This window comes from Centropristis striata, chromosome 22 (assembly GCF_030273125.1).
Source record: "Centropristis striata isolate RG_2023a ecotype Rhode Island chromosome 22, C.striata_1.0, whole genome shotgun sequence".
Taxonomy (NCBI): domain Eukaryota; kingdom Metazoa; phylum Chordata; class Actinopteri; order Perciformes; family Serranidae; genus Centropristis; species Centropristis striata.
The window spans coordinates 27,884,779-27,898,163 of NC_081538.1; the positions used below are offsets into that span (position 1 = coordinate 27,884,779).

Sequence of the window (13,385 nt, forward strand, 5' to 3'; positions counted from 1 at the left end):
AGGTTTAGTTTCTGCTATGAGACAGTTAAAGGACGGTTGTTACTGCAGCTGTAGATTGTGCAGGAACTCACTTGACATCGTAGCGGTGCATGAACATGATGTGGTCCCTGTAGGTTCGGTTCACGTCCAGGTCAATCTGACGGATGTCGGGGGAGATTCCTCGGGCTCGGGCCTTCAGTTTCTGCACACGAAACAATAAGAAGAGGAAAAATCTAAACTTTTAAGTGTCCTCTACAGAAAAAAACAGTTTCTTTAATACCAATATTTGATTCTGCAAGTTAAGAAAAGAGTGGAAATCTAACTAAAAATCACATACACAGCCTAAAAAAAGGTTTTTCAATGAAATGTTAGTCAGGAAAATATCTTGAAACCATCTGGAGTCTGGAACAATTTGGAGATTTTTTTGATGAAGCCATCGAACAGAACTGCATTTAAACCTAACCCTAACTAGTGAACAACTACTTAATCAAATAATTAAAGATAATTCACCTACTTAACAGCTTCTTTTCTGCCTTAAATGTATTCAGAAAGTAATCTTTCATATAGTTTAGATAAATCGTGAAACATTTAAACTACAAAATCTCATGTTTAACATTCCTTTCAATTATTTAAGTTTTCTTATGCATGTGTGATGTTAATTTGGGGTAAAAGAAAAAAAAAAAGGGTTTAGAAAGCTGACTGAATAATCTGTTTTGTCAGCATCAACCAGATAAAATAAAATGTCACACTAAAAAAAAACTCAAAATCTATTGAGAACGTATTTCAGTGAACATTTTGGATGACAAAAAATCCGCAAAATCCGGTGGTCATTCATCTAAATAAGTTAAAAAGGATCTTTTATGCACGTTTATACATGCCATGAGGGGTACAACTCCTTAAAAAGCTGACTAAATAAACACTTTTGACTGAAGTGTCAGATTTTTGCATCAACATTAAAGAAAGAAAACTAAAATTCTATTAAGAAAGTATTTCAGTGAATATTTAAAATGAAATTAAACACATTTAAAATGCTTTAGTGTGAAAAATTCAAAATCCAATGTGCTACATTATTGAGCATTTATATAAATAAGTTAAAAAAATGATCCAGCTACATTTTATTTTATATTATATGAAACTTTAATGAACTTTACACACTTTCTTATTCATGTATGATGTTAATTTGGGGTAAAAAGCTGAATTAATGAACAGTTTTATTGTCTGGGAAGTGTCTTGATTTCTGCACCAAGCGGATTAAATAAAGTTTTATTTTCACAAAGATAAAAATGGATTATTATTGACAGAAATTTCCTCTCTCACAGTGTCTATTCCCCTCTCTGTTTGCTGTGTTTACGCCCGTGCCTCAACTCATAATTACGATCCCTCCACAGAGATATTATTGATCCCGGCAGCTAAACTTTCTAATGAGATCAAAGTTTGTCTCTGTTCTTTACAGTGTGAACATTCAGAGAGATCTCATAAAGCCGAGGAGCTCCTGATGAATCTTTATGAGGCGCTGCTGTGATGAGCTCCGTACCTCGTAGAAGTCTTTCTTCTCCTCCTTTATTTTGGGAATATCGAGCAGCAGACACCACACCTCCCCTCGGAGCTGCAGGGGAATCCCCTTGTAGACCCTCCGGACCAGCTGGAAGGAAGCAGACACACAGACAGCAGGAGGTCTTTGTTAGAGAAACCTTCCACAACATCTTCAAAGAGCTGCAGCTCAGAAACACCTCCAACATTTAGTTTATTACAACATCAGGCCTGGAGGAACTCAACAGCACACTGACGGCTTTAACCCTTAATAGGACACTCATTGAAATACTTGCAACTTCCAAATTTCAACCCTAGAGAATATTGGAGGATATTACATACAGCCAGAATGTGTAAAAAAAACATATGAAAATAATATTTTGAGAAAAAAGTTTACGAGATTAAAGTGGCAAATCTACGAGAAAAAATGCACAGATTTATGAGATTTAAAGTGGTGAATCTGTGAGAAAAAAGTTGCTTTTTTCCCACTTTTTTCTCGTCAATCTGCGACTTTTTTCACGCAGATTTGCCACTTTAAATCTAGTAAATTTGCAACTTCTTTTCTTTAAATATTACCTGAAGTTACCAAATATAGTTCTTTGCCAGAAAAAAAATGATTACAGTTATTTTGCATATTCAGATACTTTAATTCAGTAAAATTATTAATACCACTGTTAAACTATTCCACTATGTGTAAAAGTCCTGCATTTAAAAAGTACAAAAGCATCAGAAAATGTAATTTGTCAGGTGAAATCTGAGGATTTATAATCTTTTAAAAAGCTTGTTTTCAAATCCTTTGAGCCATAAAATGTGGCTCCACTGATCCTGGTTGTTAATTATCTCTGTTAATACCTTTAATAACTTCTGAAGAACAATTGTGTGCTTACAGTGTGTAAAAAGACGTGTAAATAAAAGACGTGATCACAGTTACAGGTTGCCAGTAGAGGTGAAGGAAGGGGAGAGAGAAACTCAGTTTATCTGCTGCAGAGCTCTCAGATGTGATCGGAGCCTCTGGCAGCTGCTAAAAACACTGAATATAGAGAGAAAAGCATCATGCAGGCGGCTGGGAGCGAGTCAGAGATGCCACAGATAGAAACAGAAGCAGAGCAGCAGAGCAGCAGAGGGCTTTGGAAGGTGAAGCGCGACCATGTGGCTGGACGAGCTCCAGCAGAGATTGTGGGCAGAGAGAAACAGAGAGCGCTCTGCATGCAGAAAGAGTCCCGAGTCATCCAGCGCCCACAAAGACAGAGATGGAAAATCATTCCAAACTCGGAGCGAGGAAGATTAAGTCCTAAAACCCAAACTGCTGGAACAGCAAAGCTAATCGCAGCAGTGAATTCTCCGTCCACAGCTATTAAAAGCCGACTGGCCGGAACGGTTATAGAGCAGATCAGGGAGGTGTTGGGACTGAGAATGACGGTTGACAACACGTCCTGAAGGCCGGAGCAGCAGCACGCTGCGTCAGGGATCACTCTGGGATTCCTCAGAGTTTTTAGGAACATTTGTGAGATAAAAGCAGCTGCTACATCTGTTAGGAGTTAGAGGAGTCCTGCTGCACGTCACTGAGGCCCAGGGCCGGCTCTAGGCATAGGCGGTCGCCTAGAGCAGGAGGGGCGTCGCCAGTCACCCTTGAGGGAGAAAAAAAATAAACCATAATAATTTTCGATGCCCATTGTCGCCCTCGCTTCGTGTTCTGTCTTAAAATTAATAAATATTAACAAATTAAAGAAACAGATAAACAATGACATTTTGTCACATGTGGTGCTGAGTCACGTGATGTGTGGTCATTGCCTTGCCCCCCTTTAGACGGTCAGATCGCTTTCACAGATCATTGCCTTGCCCCCCTTTAGACGGTCAGATCGCTGTGACAGAGGTCAGGTCACGTCAAGTGACAGACACGTTATGTTTTGATAAATCTTGCAAGATGAAACGTCCATCAAAGCTCTCCGGTGCTCAGTATCAAAAGAGAAGAAAAGAGGAGGAGGAGGAGTCCCAATCTTTTTTTAAATGCCGTTTTGTGTGAAGATGTTTAATTTGTATCAGCTTGCGTGCTAGCTAGGTTGAAATAAAGCAATGCTAGCTTAACAAAGTTGAGTACATTTTTTCGTGGGGTTTGCACTTTCATTGTCTCTCTTGTCTCTCTTTGTTAGCGGTCTCCAGCTGTGCTTCTTTGTGAATTTACTTGTAAGTTGTTAATTATATAGACAGACGGTTGTACACAAATCTGAATCTGTATTTGTTGTCCCGGCTGCATGCACATCAGTCTTTACCCCACAGACTGAGAAAAGAAGAGGGCGGAGATTTGCAGAATTTCAGAACAAGAATTAATAATTTCATTATGTTATCAGACAGATAAAATAACAATCTGAGCTGCAGGAGGCAAAAATGTTATTTAGGGTTGTGAGTATTTTCTTCACTGTCTTCTGATATTTTTGAGACAAAACAACTAATTGAGGGGCGTCCTGGTTAGTCCTTGTGAGCAGCGAACAGGGTTTGAATCCAGCTCAGAGCTCTTTCCTGCATGTCTCCCTCATTCTTTCTGTATTTCCACCAATATCAATATTACAATAAAACTGAAAACACAGAGAAAATAGATTTACACAGACATGTGAATGTGAGTTCAGAGGTTTAATGACGAGTCATAAATCAGCTGTTGTCTGTTATGTTGTTAATTAATGACTTTAGGTCATGTGTGTGTGTGTGTGTGTGTGTGTGTGTGTGTGCCTCCTATCACCACACTTGGGACTCACTAGTTTGTAGTGCAACAGCCTTTGTAATTAGGTTCTGATGAGCGAGTCAATGAGAGCATCTGTTAGACTAATCATCCTCTGACTGTGTGTGTGTGTGTGTGTGTGTGTGTGTGTGTGTCTGTAGGCTTGAACACGTGTGTCAACATTTACATTTCTGTAAAGCCGTGCCGTTCAGGTTTCTCTTTAGCTTTACTGTGTACATATGCAAGCGGCTTGTTGTTTTTACAGATTTTAACAAACAAAAAAATGATTTTTTTCCACCTGAGTTTGTCCTCACAAATCCTGAAGTTGTTAACAATAAATAAGCTCCTGAGGCCTGGCTTAGAATACCACTAATGTTAGCTGACAAACAACAAAAAGTGAACAAACAGCACATAAAGATTGTTTCCACCAAGTTGCACAGATTTTTTTAGTCAATCAAAATTAAATACACCAGACAGTCACTGCGCTGTGGTGGTAACAAAAAATCGGACATTGTTTGAATTAAATGTGCATTGAATTTTTAAATAAAATCCCTTTTTGTGTCACTACTTTTCTAATGCACAAATGGGAGAAAAATGATCCATATCCATTTTTTTTAGCTAAGTAGCTTGCTAAGCTAACTACTTAGCTAACTTCTTGGCTAAGTATTTAGCTAAGCAGCTTGCTAAGCTAACTACTTAGCTAACTTCTTGGCTAAGTAGCTTGCTAAGCTAACTGCTTAGCTAACTTCTTGGCTAAGTAGCTTGCTAAGCTAACTGCTTAGCTAACTTCTTGGCTAAGTTGCTTGCTAAGCTAACTACTTAGCTAACTTCTTGGCTAAGTATTTAGCTAAGTAGCTACTTAAGAAGTTATCTATGTAATAATACAGAAACTAGGCAACTACTTGCAGACTTGCAGTGATACACAACCAATCAATAGTGTGATAACGTCCAGATTGGGCATCAAAAGGGCGAGAAATGATGGAAATGTTTTAATGTCCTGACATCCAGCACTTATGGGAAACTCTGCATGATTTACCACAATTTGGGCCAAATTTGTAGCAACTTATGTCTTTTTACAGCAGAAAAACAACCACGGGGTAAAAAACTAAACTGGAAATGCAACAAAATCGTCTTAAGGTGAATAAAAATGAAGGAAGCTCAGTAACAGAGCGTTTATGTTCATGCAACAAACAGACCTCTCCACCAGCATCAGCAGCCACTGAGCAGCTTGCAACACAAACACACATTTAATCTAACTGTGCCACTTATTATGAAGAACGGCAGCATCACTGTGTTCACCTCATTGATGCTGCAATATTATTACTGTTCTGCTAAACACAACAACCCGGAGCCAGACTGGGCGAGTGTGTTACATCTGCTCTCTCTCTGGTGCTTCTCCTACTGCCGGCTAAATGTTCTCAGCAGCCGGCGAGTCAGGAGAGAAAAATAAAGAGACGTATGGAGCGTGACCCGCGACAAGAGAGGGAGAAAGAAAGAAAGAAATGTCCCTGAAGCTTTAGAGAAGGACTGAGCACTGCTCGGTGTCCTTGGCTGGAACAAAGAAACAGCCTCACTGAGCTCCTGGTGAGTACATTTCACATTTCAGACACTCTGAGTCCCTGCAGAAAGCCGGGGAACAAGTGAAGGACAGGGTGAAGCGCTGCAGGCAACACCACACCACAACCTGCACCTAAACAGGCTCTAATGATGCAGCCACAACTGATATCTGCTCTATTAATGGTGCATGTGGGAGGCAGATACTTAAATGCTGCAGGGGGCCACAATTTTTCATGGACACTACCACAGGGCCACATATAGGGCCGTGCACTAAACCCTTTATCAGGCAAAGAATTATATTTGGTAACTTCAGGTAATATTTAGAGAAAAAAGTTGCAAATTTATGTATTTCACATTAGTGACAAAAAACATCATGACTCTTGAATAATAAAATAACTCTTTAAAACGCACCAATCTAGCCAACAAGTTCTTGTACTTTAATACTTTAAAGTACATTTACATCAGTGAAATATTACAGCAATTTACTTGTAACTGGGTATTTTTGCAGAGTGGTAATGTTACTTTTACTTCCTTTATTCCTGCAGAACATTGACAAATTTATGGAGGAAAGATCCGTCTGAGAAGTCTGAGAGCATGAAGAAGAAGAAGGAGAAGAAGGAGAAGAAGAAGAAGAAGAAGAAGAAGAAGAAGAAGAAGAAGAAAAAGAAGAAAGATGTCTGAAAAACAGCAGCTGACCTTCTCACTGTTCTTGTATTTGTCCCAGCTCTTCAGCATCTTCAGCCACTTGGTGGTCCTCTCCACCTCCACGTGTTTTTGCTGCAGAGAGAAGAAGAAGAAGAAGAAGAAGAAGAGACACATTAATGACTTCCTCTCTGCGGCTGGGTGGACGTCTGCAGGGAATTGCTGTCAGAGAACTCTTTATTCTGTGTTTATTCTGCGTGTTCAAAGGCAAAGAGACGCTCCAATTAAAGCTTTTTCTGTCAGACGCTGATCTGCTTTCTCACGTTTTATAAACACATGAGCTCATGTTTTTCTGCAGGAAGCACAATTTGTTGTTTTGTGCTACTTTGGGATCAAGAATAGGACTTTTGTGTCAATTTTTTGTGTGCAATAATTGTGACAAAGTATCTATATATAAATTCCAGTTTATTCCCATCTTTAAAAAATAATGTATCATAGAAATTCAACTCATGACTTTTGATTTCTGTCATTCTAACTGTGTTATTTTTGCTCAAAGACACATTTGAGTTGTTCCCACTTCTAGCCATGATTGTGCTGATTCCATAGAGCTGCAGGACTTTATATATATATTTTATATTTTTGCAGTGAAACACAAGGACACAGTGAGTAAAAAAGGGCCTGAAAGTTTTACAGAGAGGTGATGAAGTCACTCACCTTTTCCTCCACTGAGTCGTAGGATGGAAGTTCATTCTGACTGAGGAGAGAAGACAAAGACAGAGAACAGATAAATAGTCTTCTCTTCACCTCCAGTTTATTTTTAGTCGTGTCCTTGCTGTCATATGTGCAGCAGAAGAATCATAGTTTAGTCAACAGTGAGGATGAAACAGCGCTGCAGTGATCTGTGGGTCAGCTCGTCTCACTCTCTCCGACAGGAACATCAAACATGTCAACGATCACACAAACAGGAAATAACACATTAGACATTCCTCAGTTCCTCCTCGCTTTATCTCCGTCTCAGAGTCCCTGCAGGAGTCTCTCTGCACAGCCACTCTCTCTCATTTCTCCTGCTCTGAATCCTACCTGCCGCTTAGCAAAGTAAACACAATGCACAGATTATAATGAGGTCAGCAGAACGCTTTCATGTTGCACAAAACAGCGTCGCTCAAAGTCAGGATGAGAAATGACAGCACGGTTATATTTTCCGTTTTTTAAGGATGTTTTTGCATTCAAGGATCAAAAAGCTAAAAGAAAGCTACATTTTCCTCAAAATATATGACAAACTTTGTCTCTTTTGTTCTATAATTAGCACGAAACTTCTTTCTTTTTTTCCAGGAAATAATTGGTAAGTCATTATGAAATAATAGATAAAACTCTGGGGAAATTCTGAAAGGGCCACGGGGGCTACTGCCGGTGTGTGTACACTATGATGAGATTCTTCAGAGATTTCAAACAATTAATACTAGTAATGTGATGATACTATATTATATACAAGGAGCACACCTACAACAAGCATTCCTTTTAAAGTATTTATTTATACAGCAACCTATGACCTTTAACCTCAAAATGTGTGTGTATCTGGAGGAGTGTGCGTGCTTATGCGCGCACTTGTGTGTGTGTGTGTGTAACTAAAATCACATAAAGTTACGTGTGTGTGTGTGTGTGTGTGTGTGTGTGTGTGTGTGAAGCATGTGTATCTGGAGGAGCTTTTCTACAGAAATCTTCCAGCGTTTTTAATATGGGACCCAATGAGGCTGTTGGTGGTGTTGGTGGCGCATCTGTGCGTCCTACGCCCAAACTATAACTCTGACAGCTTCACCAGAGGATTGTGAGTGAGAAGACTAATTTTCCTACGTTTCTATGTATAAATTAGTTCTGTAGAGTGGGATTTGCGGCCTGGAGCGCAGTTTTCAAATTTATTTTATGACAATTTTTTCTCTCCCTCTACACTCTGGCGATGATGTCACATACTGTGACACAAACATTCCGTGCAATACACACCCATTATAATCTCAGAATTTCTCCAAAAATGATCATGGTCATTGAACAGGGATTGATAAAAAACTATATGACCTATTGAAACGTGGATTAATACACCGATACACAAGACTTGTGTCTACTGTTTAAAGTTTAAATGGAGTGAAATTATACAGGAGAAGTAGACGTTTGAAAATCTCCAATTATTGTTCTTTTTCGCTCATTTTTTTTGGCAGTCCCATTCAAAATTAAAAATTTTGGGCAGTTTTTTGCGACGTCGCAAAAAATCTTATTCCGTAGAGAAAAGTAATAGCACACCGATCCCGATCAAACTGCATGTTTTGATATTGTGTCCGGAAAAGGACAAAAATCCACAGTATAACAATAGTGCTTGGTACGATTGCCCCGTGACCCTAATAAAAATAAAAACAAAGGCAACTAACCAACTTTTCATTAAAACATCCGTGCAACAAAGTTCTATTTTATTTTTACGATCCCGGTTTCCAACAGTTATGAAAACAAGATAATCAAGATAAAACGTTTATTTTTATGCATTTATTTTCAAATTATGTTTTTGTTTTTATCTTGTGTTATAAGTCAAGCGTGCACTCTTTTCAGTAGGTTCTTTTTGGTTGAATTTATTATTATCATTATTTTATTAAATTATTTGTATGTACTCTATTTTGCTGTATTCAGTATTATTTAGAGAAAACTATTTATTGAATTATTTGATGATATAGTGAATGAAGTAGTGTGTGTGAGGACTCTGCAGGGCTGCACCAGATCTCTTTAAAACAAACTTTTGGGGAAATGTCCTTGGGTCTAAAATAAAAAACTTGTGTGTGAAGACGCCCTTTAACTGAACATCTATTCCTGCTCCAATCTTTCCATCCACATGAGATCACTGAAGCTTCTTCTTCTTCTTCTTCTTCTTCTTGTCCGTCCTCCCAGACACTGACCTTCCCCTCGGGACACTTGTGTCCCTGTCTCTAACAATCATACAACCCTGAGGGCTTTTTTCCTCCAGTCTCTCCAGTCTGGATCGGACCACTCCATCCTCACACTGATGCCCTGTGATTGTGGTAAACCAGGCTGTTTCCTGCCTGCATGTGCCAGCCTCTAAATATACACACACACACACACACAGACACAGAGTGTAACACAGTGCTGTTATAAAGCCTCGGCCTGGCCAAAGCCACTAACACACTCTGTGAGCACCAGTCGCCTCCTCAGCCTCTCATTTTCTCTTCCATGTGGTTCTGCTGGAGCGTTTTCATGCAGTTAGAGGGAATAATAACAGGCTGTTCTTACTGGACGAAGCCGAAGCGGTCGATGACTTTGTACAGGTGGAAGTTGGTGTCCTCCCAGGGCTCCACAGTGGCCTCTTTACCCTGAAACAACCAGAGAGAAAGAGAATATTACTGTTTCTGTTCATGTCTAATAAATACAGATAGAAAGTGACCTGATTCTACTAAGCTGATTCTAAGATCATTTTGTCTCATCTCTTGTTGTGTTTCCTGTTCCTGGTTTAATCTTCATATTTAAATGTGTTTTGTGCTGCTTTGATGCACAACATATTTTAACCCCTTCTAGTGCACAACATGGGTCAAAAATGACCCTCATTCATTCCCCATGTTATCTAATGCTGCTGTGTGTTTCTGTGCTCTATCTTTTGATATCAACTTATTTTATGATTGAATATTCCAAGTATTCTTTAGATATCTTGCTTTTGATAACAACAGATCAAATATTTCCATTTTGCCTCTCATACTTAATGAAGAAAAAACGTTTATGTATTATTACATAGCTGACTACTTGGCTAAGTAGCTACTTAGCTAAATACTTAGCCTAGAATTTAGCTAAGTAGTTAGCTTAGCAAGTAACTTAGCCATGAAGTTAGCTACGTAGTTAGCTTAGCAAGCAACTTAGCCAAGAAGTTAGCGAAGTAGCTAGCTTAGCAAGCAACTTAGCTAAATACTTAAACAAGAACTCAGCTAGGTAGTTAGCTTAGCAAGCTACTTAGCTTAATACTTAGCCAAGAAGTTAGCTAAGTAGTTAGCTTAGCAAGCTACTTAGCTAAATACTTAGCCAAGAAGTTAGCTAAGTAGTTAGCTTAGCAAGCTACTTAGCTAAAAAATGGATATGGATCATTTTTCACCCATTTGTGCATTAGAAGAGCAGTGACACAAAAAGGGATTTTATTAAAAAATGAATCAAGGAAAACAAAAAATTAGGATGTATGATGATCAAAAACAAACTAATTGAGGAAAACCTGGAATACTGAATGATGAAAATAATTTATTAAAAAGATATAGAACATAAAAACTCATACATATCTGGTCACTTTAGACCCATGTTGTGCATCAAAGGGTTAACTTAATAATGTCAACTATAAAAGGTTTTGGAGTGACGGTCAGTCAAAACAAGTAATTTGAAGGCACAGCATTTTAATTTGTTTGACATTTTATAGTCCTAACAATTAATTTATTCAACTGTGAAACTGTTGGAGCTTTAATCAATATTGAACATGATTGTTCTTTGCAAGTCTGCGACGGCATTTTCCTATTTAACTCTTCAGCTATATTCTCTGTAAAAAAAAATGTAATCACCTCACAGTATGCTTCAGTGTCCGCTCACTTTTACTTGCTTATTCACATGAGTTTCGTGTCCATAATAAGGATTTTTGAATCCTGAGGCTTCACTTTTGGTAACATTTAATCCAGAACTGTCATATAAATCAGTCTGTCTTCTGTATAATGCTCATCATGTTTCAGTCCCACAGATCAAAGATAAAAAACTCAATCAACAATCATATTTTTATAACAAAAGCACAGCAGTGTTTCTCCCCTGGGAGCTCAGCTGCTGCAGGATAAACCGTGGTAAATTTTTAAAAAAGTGTTATTTTTATAATATTTTATATTGATGTGACAAACAAAGAACAGCTTTTCAGAGAATAGATTTTTAATGGACAATTTTCTTTCTTTTTTTAATATATATATATATATATATATATATATATATATTTTTTTTATATTAATTGTTTAATTAAGCCGCCTTCTGAGTATCTTTGCTTTAAGTTACTTTGGTGCAAAATCGATGCAAAATCCACAAAGAAAAGATGAAAATTCATTATAACTGGGTTTTTCTGAAAACAATATCAGGATTGGTCTCAAAAATCAGATACCAGTCAGGCTCTATTTGGGAATTTATTCAGTGCAGCAGCATTCTGAGCAAGTGTTATTTTTTATAATATTTTATATTGATGTGACAAACAAAGAAAAGCTTTCCAGAGAGCACATTTTTAATGACCAATTTTCTTATTATTTATTTTTATGGAAAAATAAATGTTACCCAGACCTCAACCTGTTAAAGAAACAATATAAAACATCATTTAAAATGTAATTTTTAAAAATAAATGTAGTAAAAATGAGATATTTACATGACTTTTCTGACATTTTTATGGATAAAACTATGAATAATGACCAATTAATGGAAAAATAAATGTTACCCAGACCTCAACCTGTTAAAGAAACAATATAAAACATCATTTAAAATGTAACTTTTAAAAACAAATGTAGTAAAAATTAGATATTTACATGTGACGGGCCTTTCTGAGAGACTTTTCTGACATTTTTATAGATAAAAACCATGAATAAATTAATCTAAAACCTAACTGAGAACACAGATAATCATTTGTTGCCGCCTGCAGTTCATCTGCTGCTGAAATAAACTGAACAGAGACTTCTGATTGCATGCCACCCACGTTCTGCAGGGCCACAGAGTCACGTTTTGATTGGCTGCTACATTAGGAGGGGAGCCACGACTCCGCCGCCCTTGGGAAAGTGTGTGTGTGTTTATAAGACTGTGTGTGTGTGTGTGTGTGTGTGTGTGTAGCGATTAACAGGTGTGAAATGAACAGCCAGACGCCCACCTGCGTCACCGTCTGACTCCAGGCCTCCTCCGACAAACTGGTTCTAGTTAATTCACCATCATGGACCAATGAGACAGAAAAGCCACAATAAGAGCGGCGGAGTGTGTGAGGAAGGATTATGTGGAGAGAGAATATCAAAGAGAGAGAACAGAGGGCAGAAAGTTGAAAAAGAGTCAATGAAAAGCTCACAGCATGAAGGACGGAAGGATGGAAACACGAACACAAACTCTGAATTAGAGTTCAAACGTTCCCATGGAGGTTAACAGGAAGTTTAATGTTATTTTTAGACTATATTTGTTTACATTTTGTCAACTTGGCACCATAAAAGTATGCAGAATTAGCTTCTGTTTGCAGTGAACCCATAAATGTTCAGATAATTACACTTTAAAAAAATGTCTGTAGATTTTATTGTGAAAGACTGCTAAACCCTGACAGTAAAAGAACGTAAAACATGGGTCTTAAACTCGCGGCCCGCGGGCCAATTGTGGCCCTCGTGACGATATTTTGTGGCCACCACCTTGATATGAAAGTTTAATGTGAGTTTTATATGAATGGTGCTTTACCGTGTTGTGTGTGGAAGGTCCCTTTAATTACTTTTTTTTGTAATTTTGTGTCTTTTGTGGGTCATTTTGTGTCTTTTTTTTAATCATTCTGTGCATTTTTTTGGTCATTTTGTGTATTTTTTGGTCATTTTGGGTCTTTTTTGGTTCATTTTGTGTCTTTTAAAAAAATAGTTTTGTGTCTTTTTAAAAAAAAATAATTTTGTGTCTTCTTTGGTAATCCTGTGTATTTTTTTTCTTCTGAGTAGGTTCGCTTTAAGTTACTTTGGTGCAAAATCTATGCAAAATCCACACAAAAATAAGATGAAAAATTCACTATAACTGGGTTTTTCAGAAATCAACATCAGGATTGGTTTCAAAGATCAGATATCAGTCAGATATGAGTCAGGCTCTATTTGGGAATTTTTCAGTGCAGCAGTGCTCTGAGCAATAAAAAACAACAACATATCTTCTTTGTAGCATCCATGCTGTTTCCATTAAAGCTCATAAACACACTGAA

The 13,385-nt window shown here is 37.8% G+C and overlaps 1 protein-coding gene across 2 annotated transcripts in view; it reads right to left on the bottom strand.

Annotated features, from left to right (window-relative positions):
- The window catches only part of usp6nl (USP6 N-terminal like), a 118,248-nt gene that overhangs the window by 18,072 nt on the left and 86,791 nt on the right, over positions 1-13,385 (bottom strand). For both annotated transcript variants that reach the window (XM_059325776.1, XM_059325775.1), the window contains 5 exons: positions 9,707-9,786; positions 7,136-7,175; positions 6,476-6,556; positions 1,514-1,621; positions 72-181 (listed from right to left, as the gene is read on the bottom strand). In XM_059325776.1, coding sequence (XP_059181759.1) covers positions 72-181; positions 1,514-1,621; positions 6,476-6,556; positions 7,136-7,175; positions 9,707-9,786 — 419 coding nt within the window. The remainder of the gene's footprint in view (positions 1-71; positions 182-1,513; positions 1,622-6,475; positions 6,557-7,135; positions 7,176-9,706; positions 9,787-13,385) is intronic.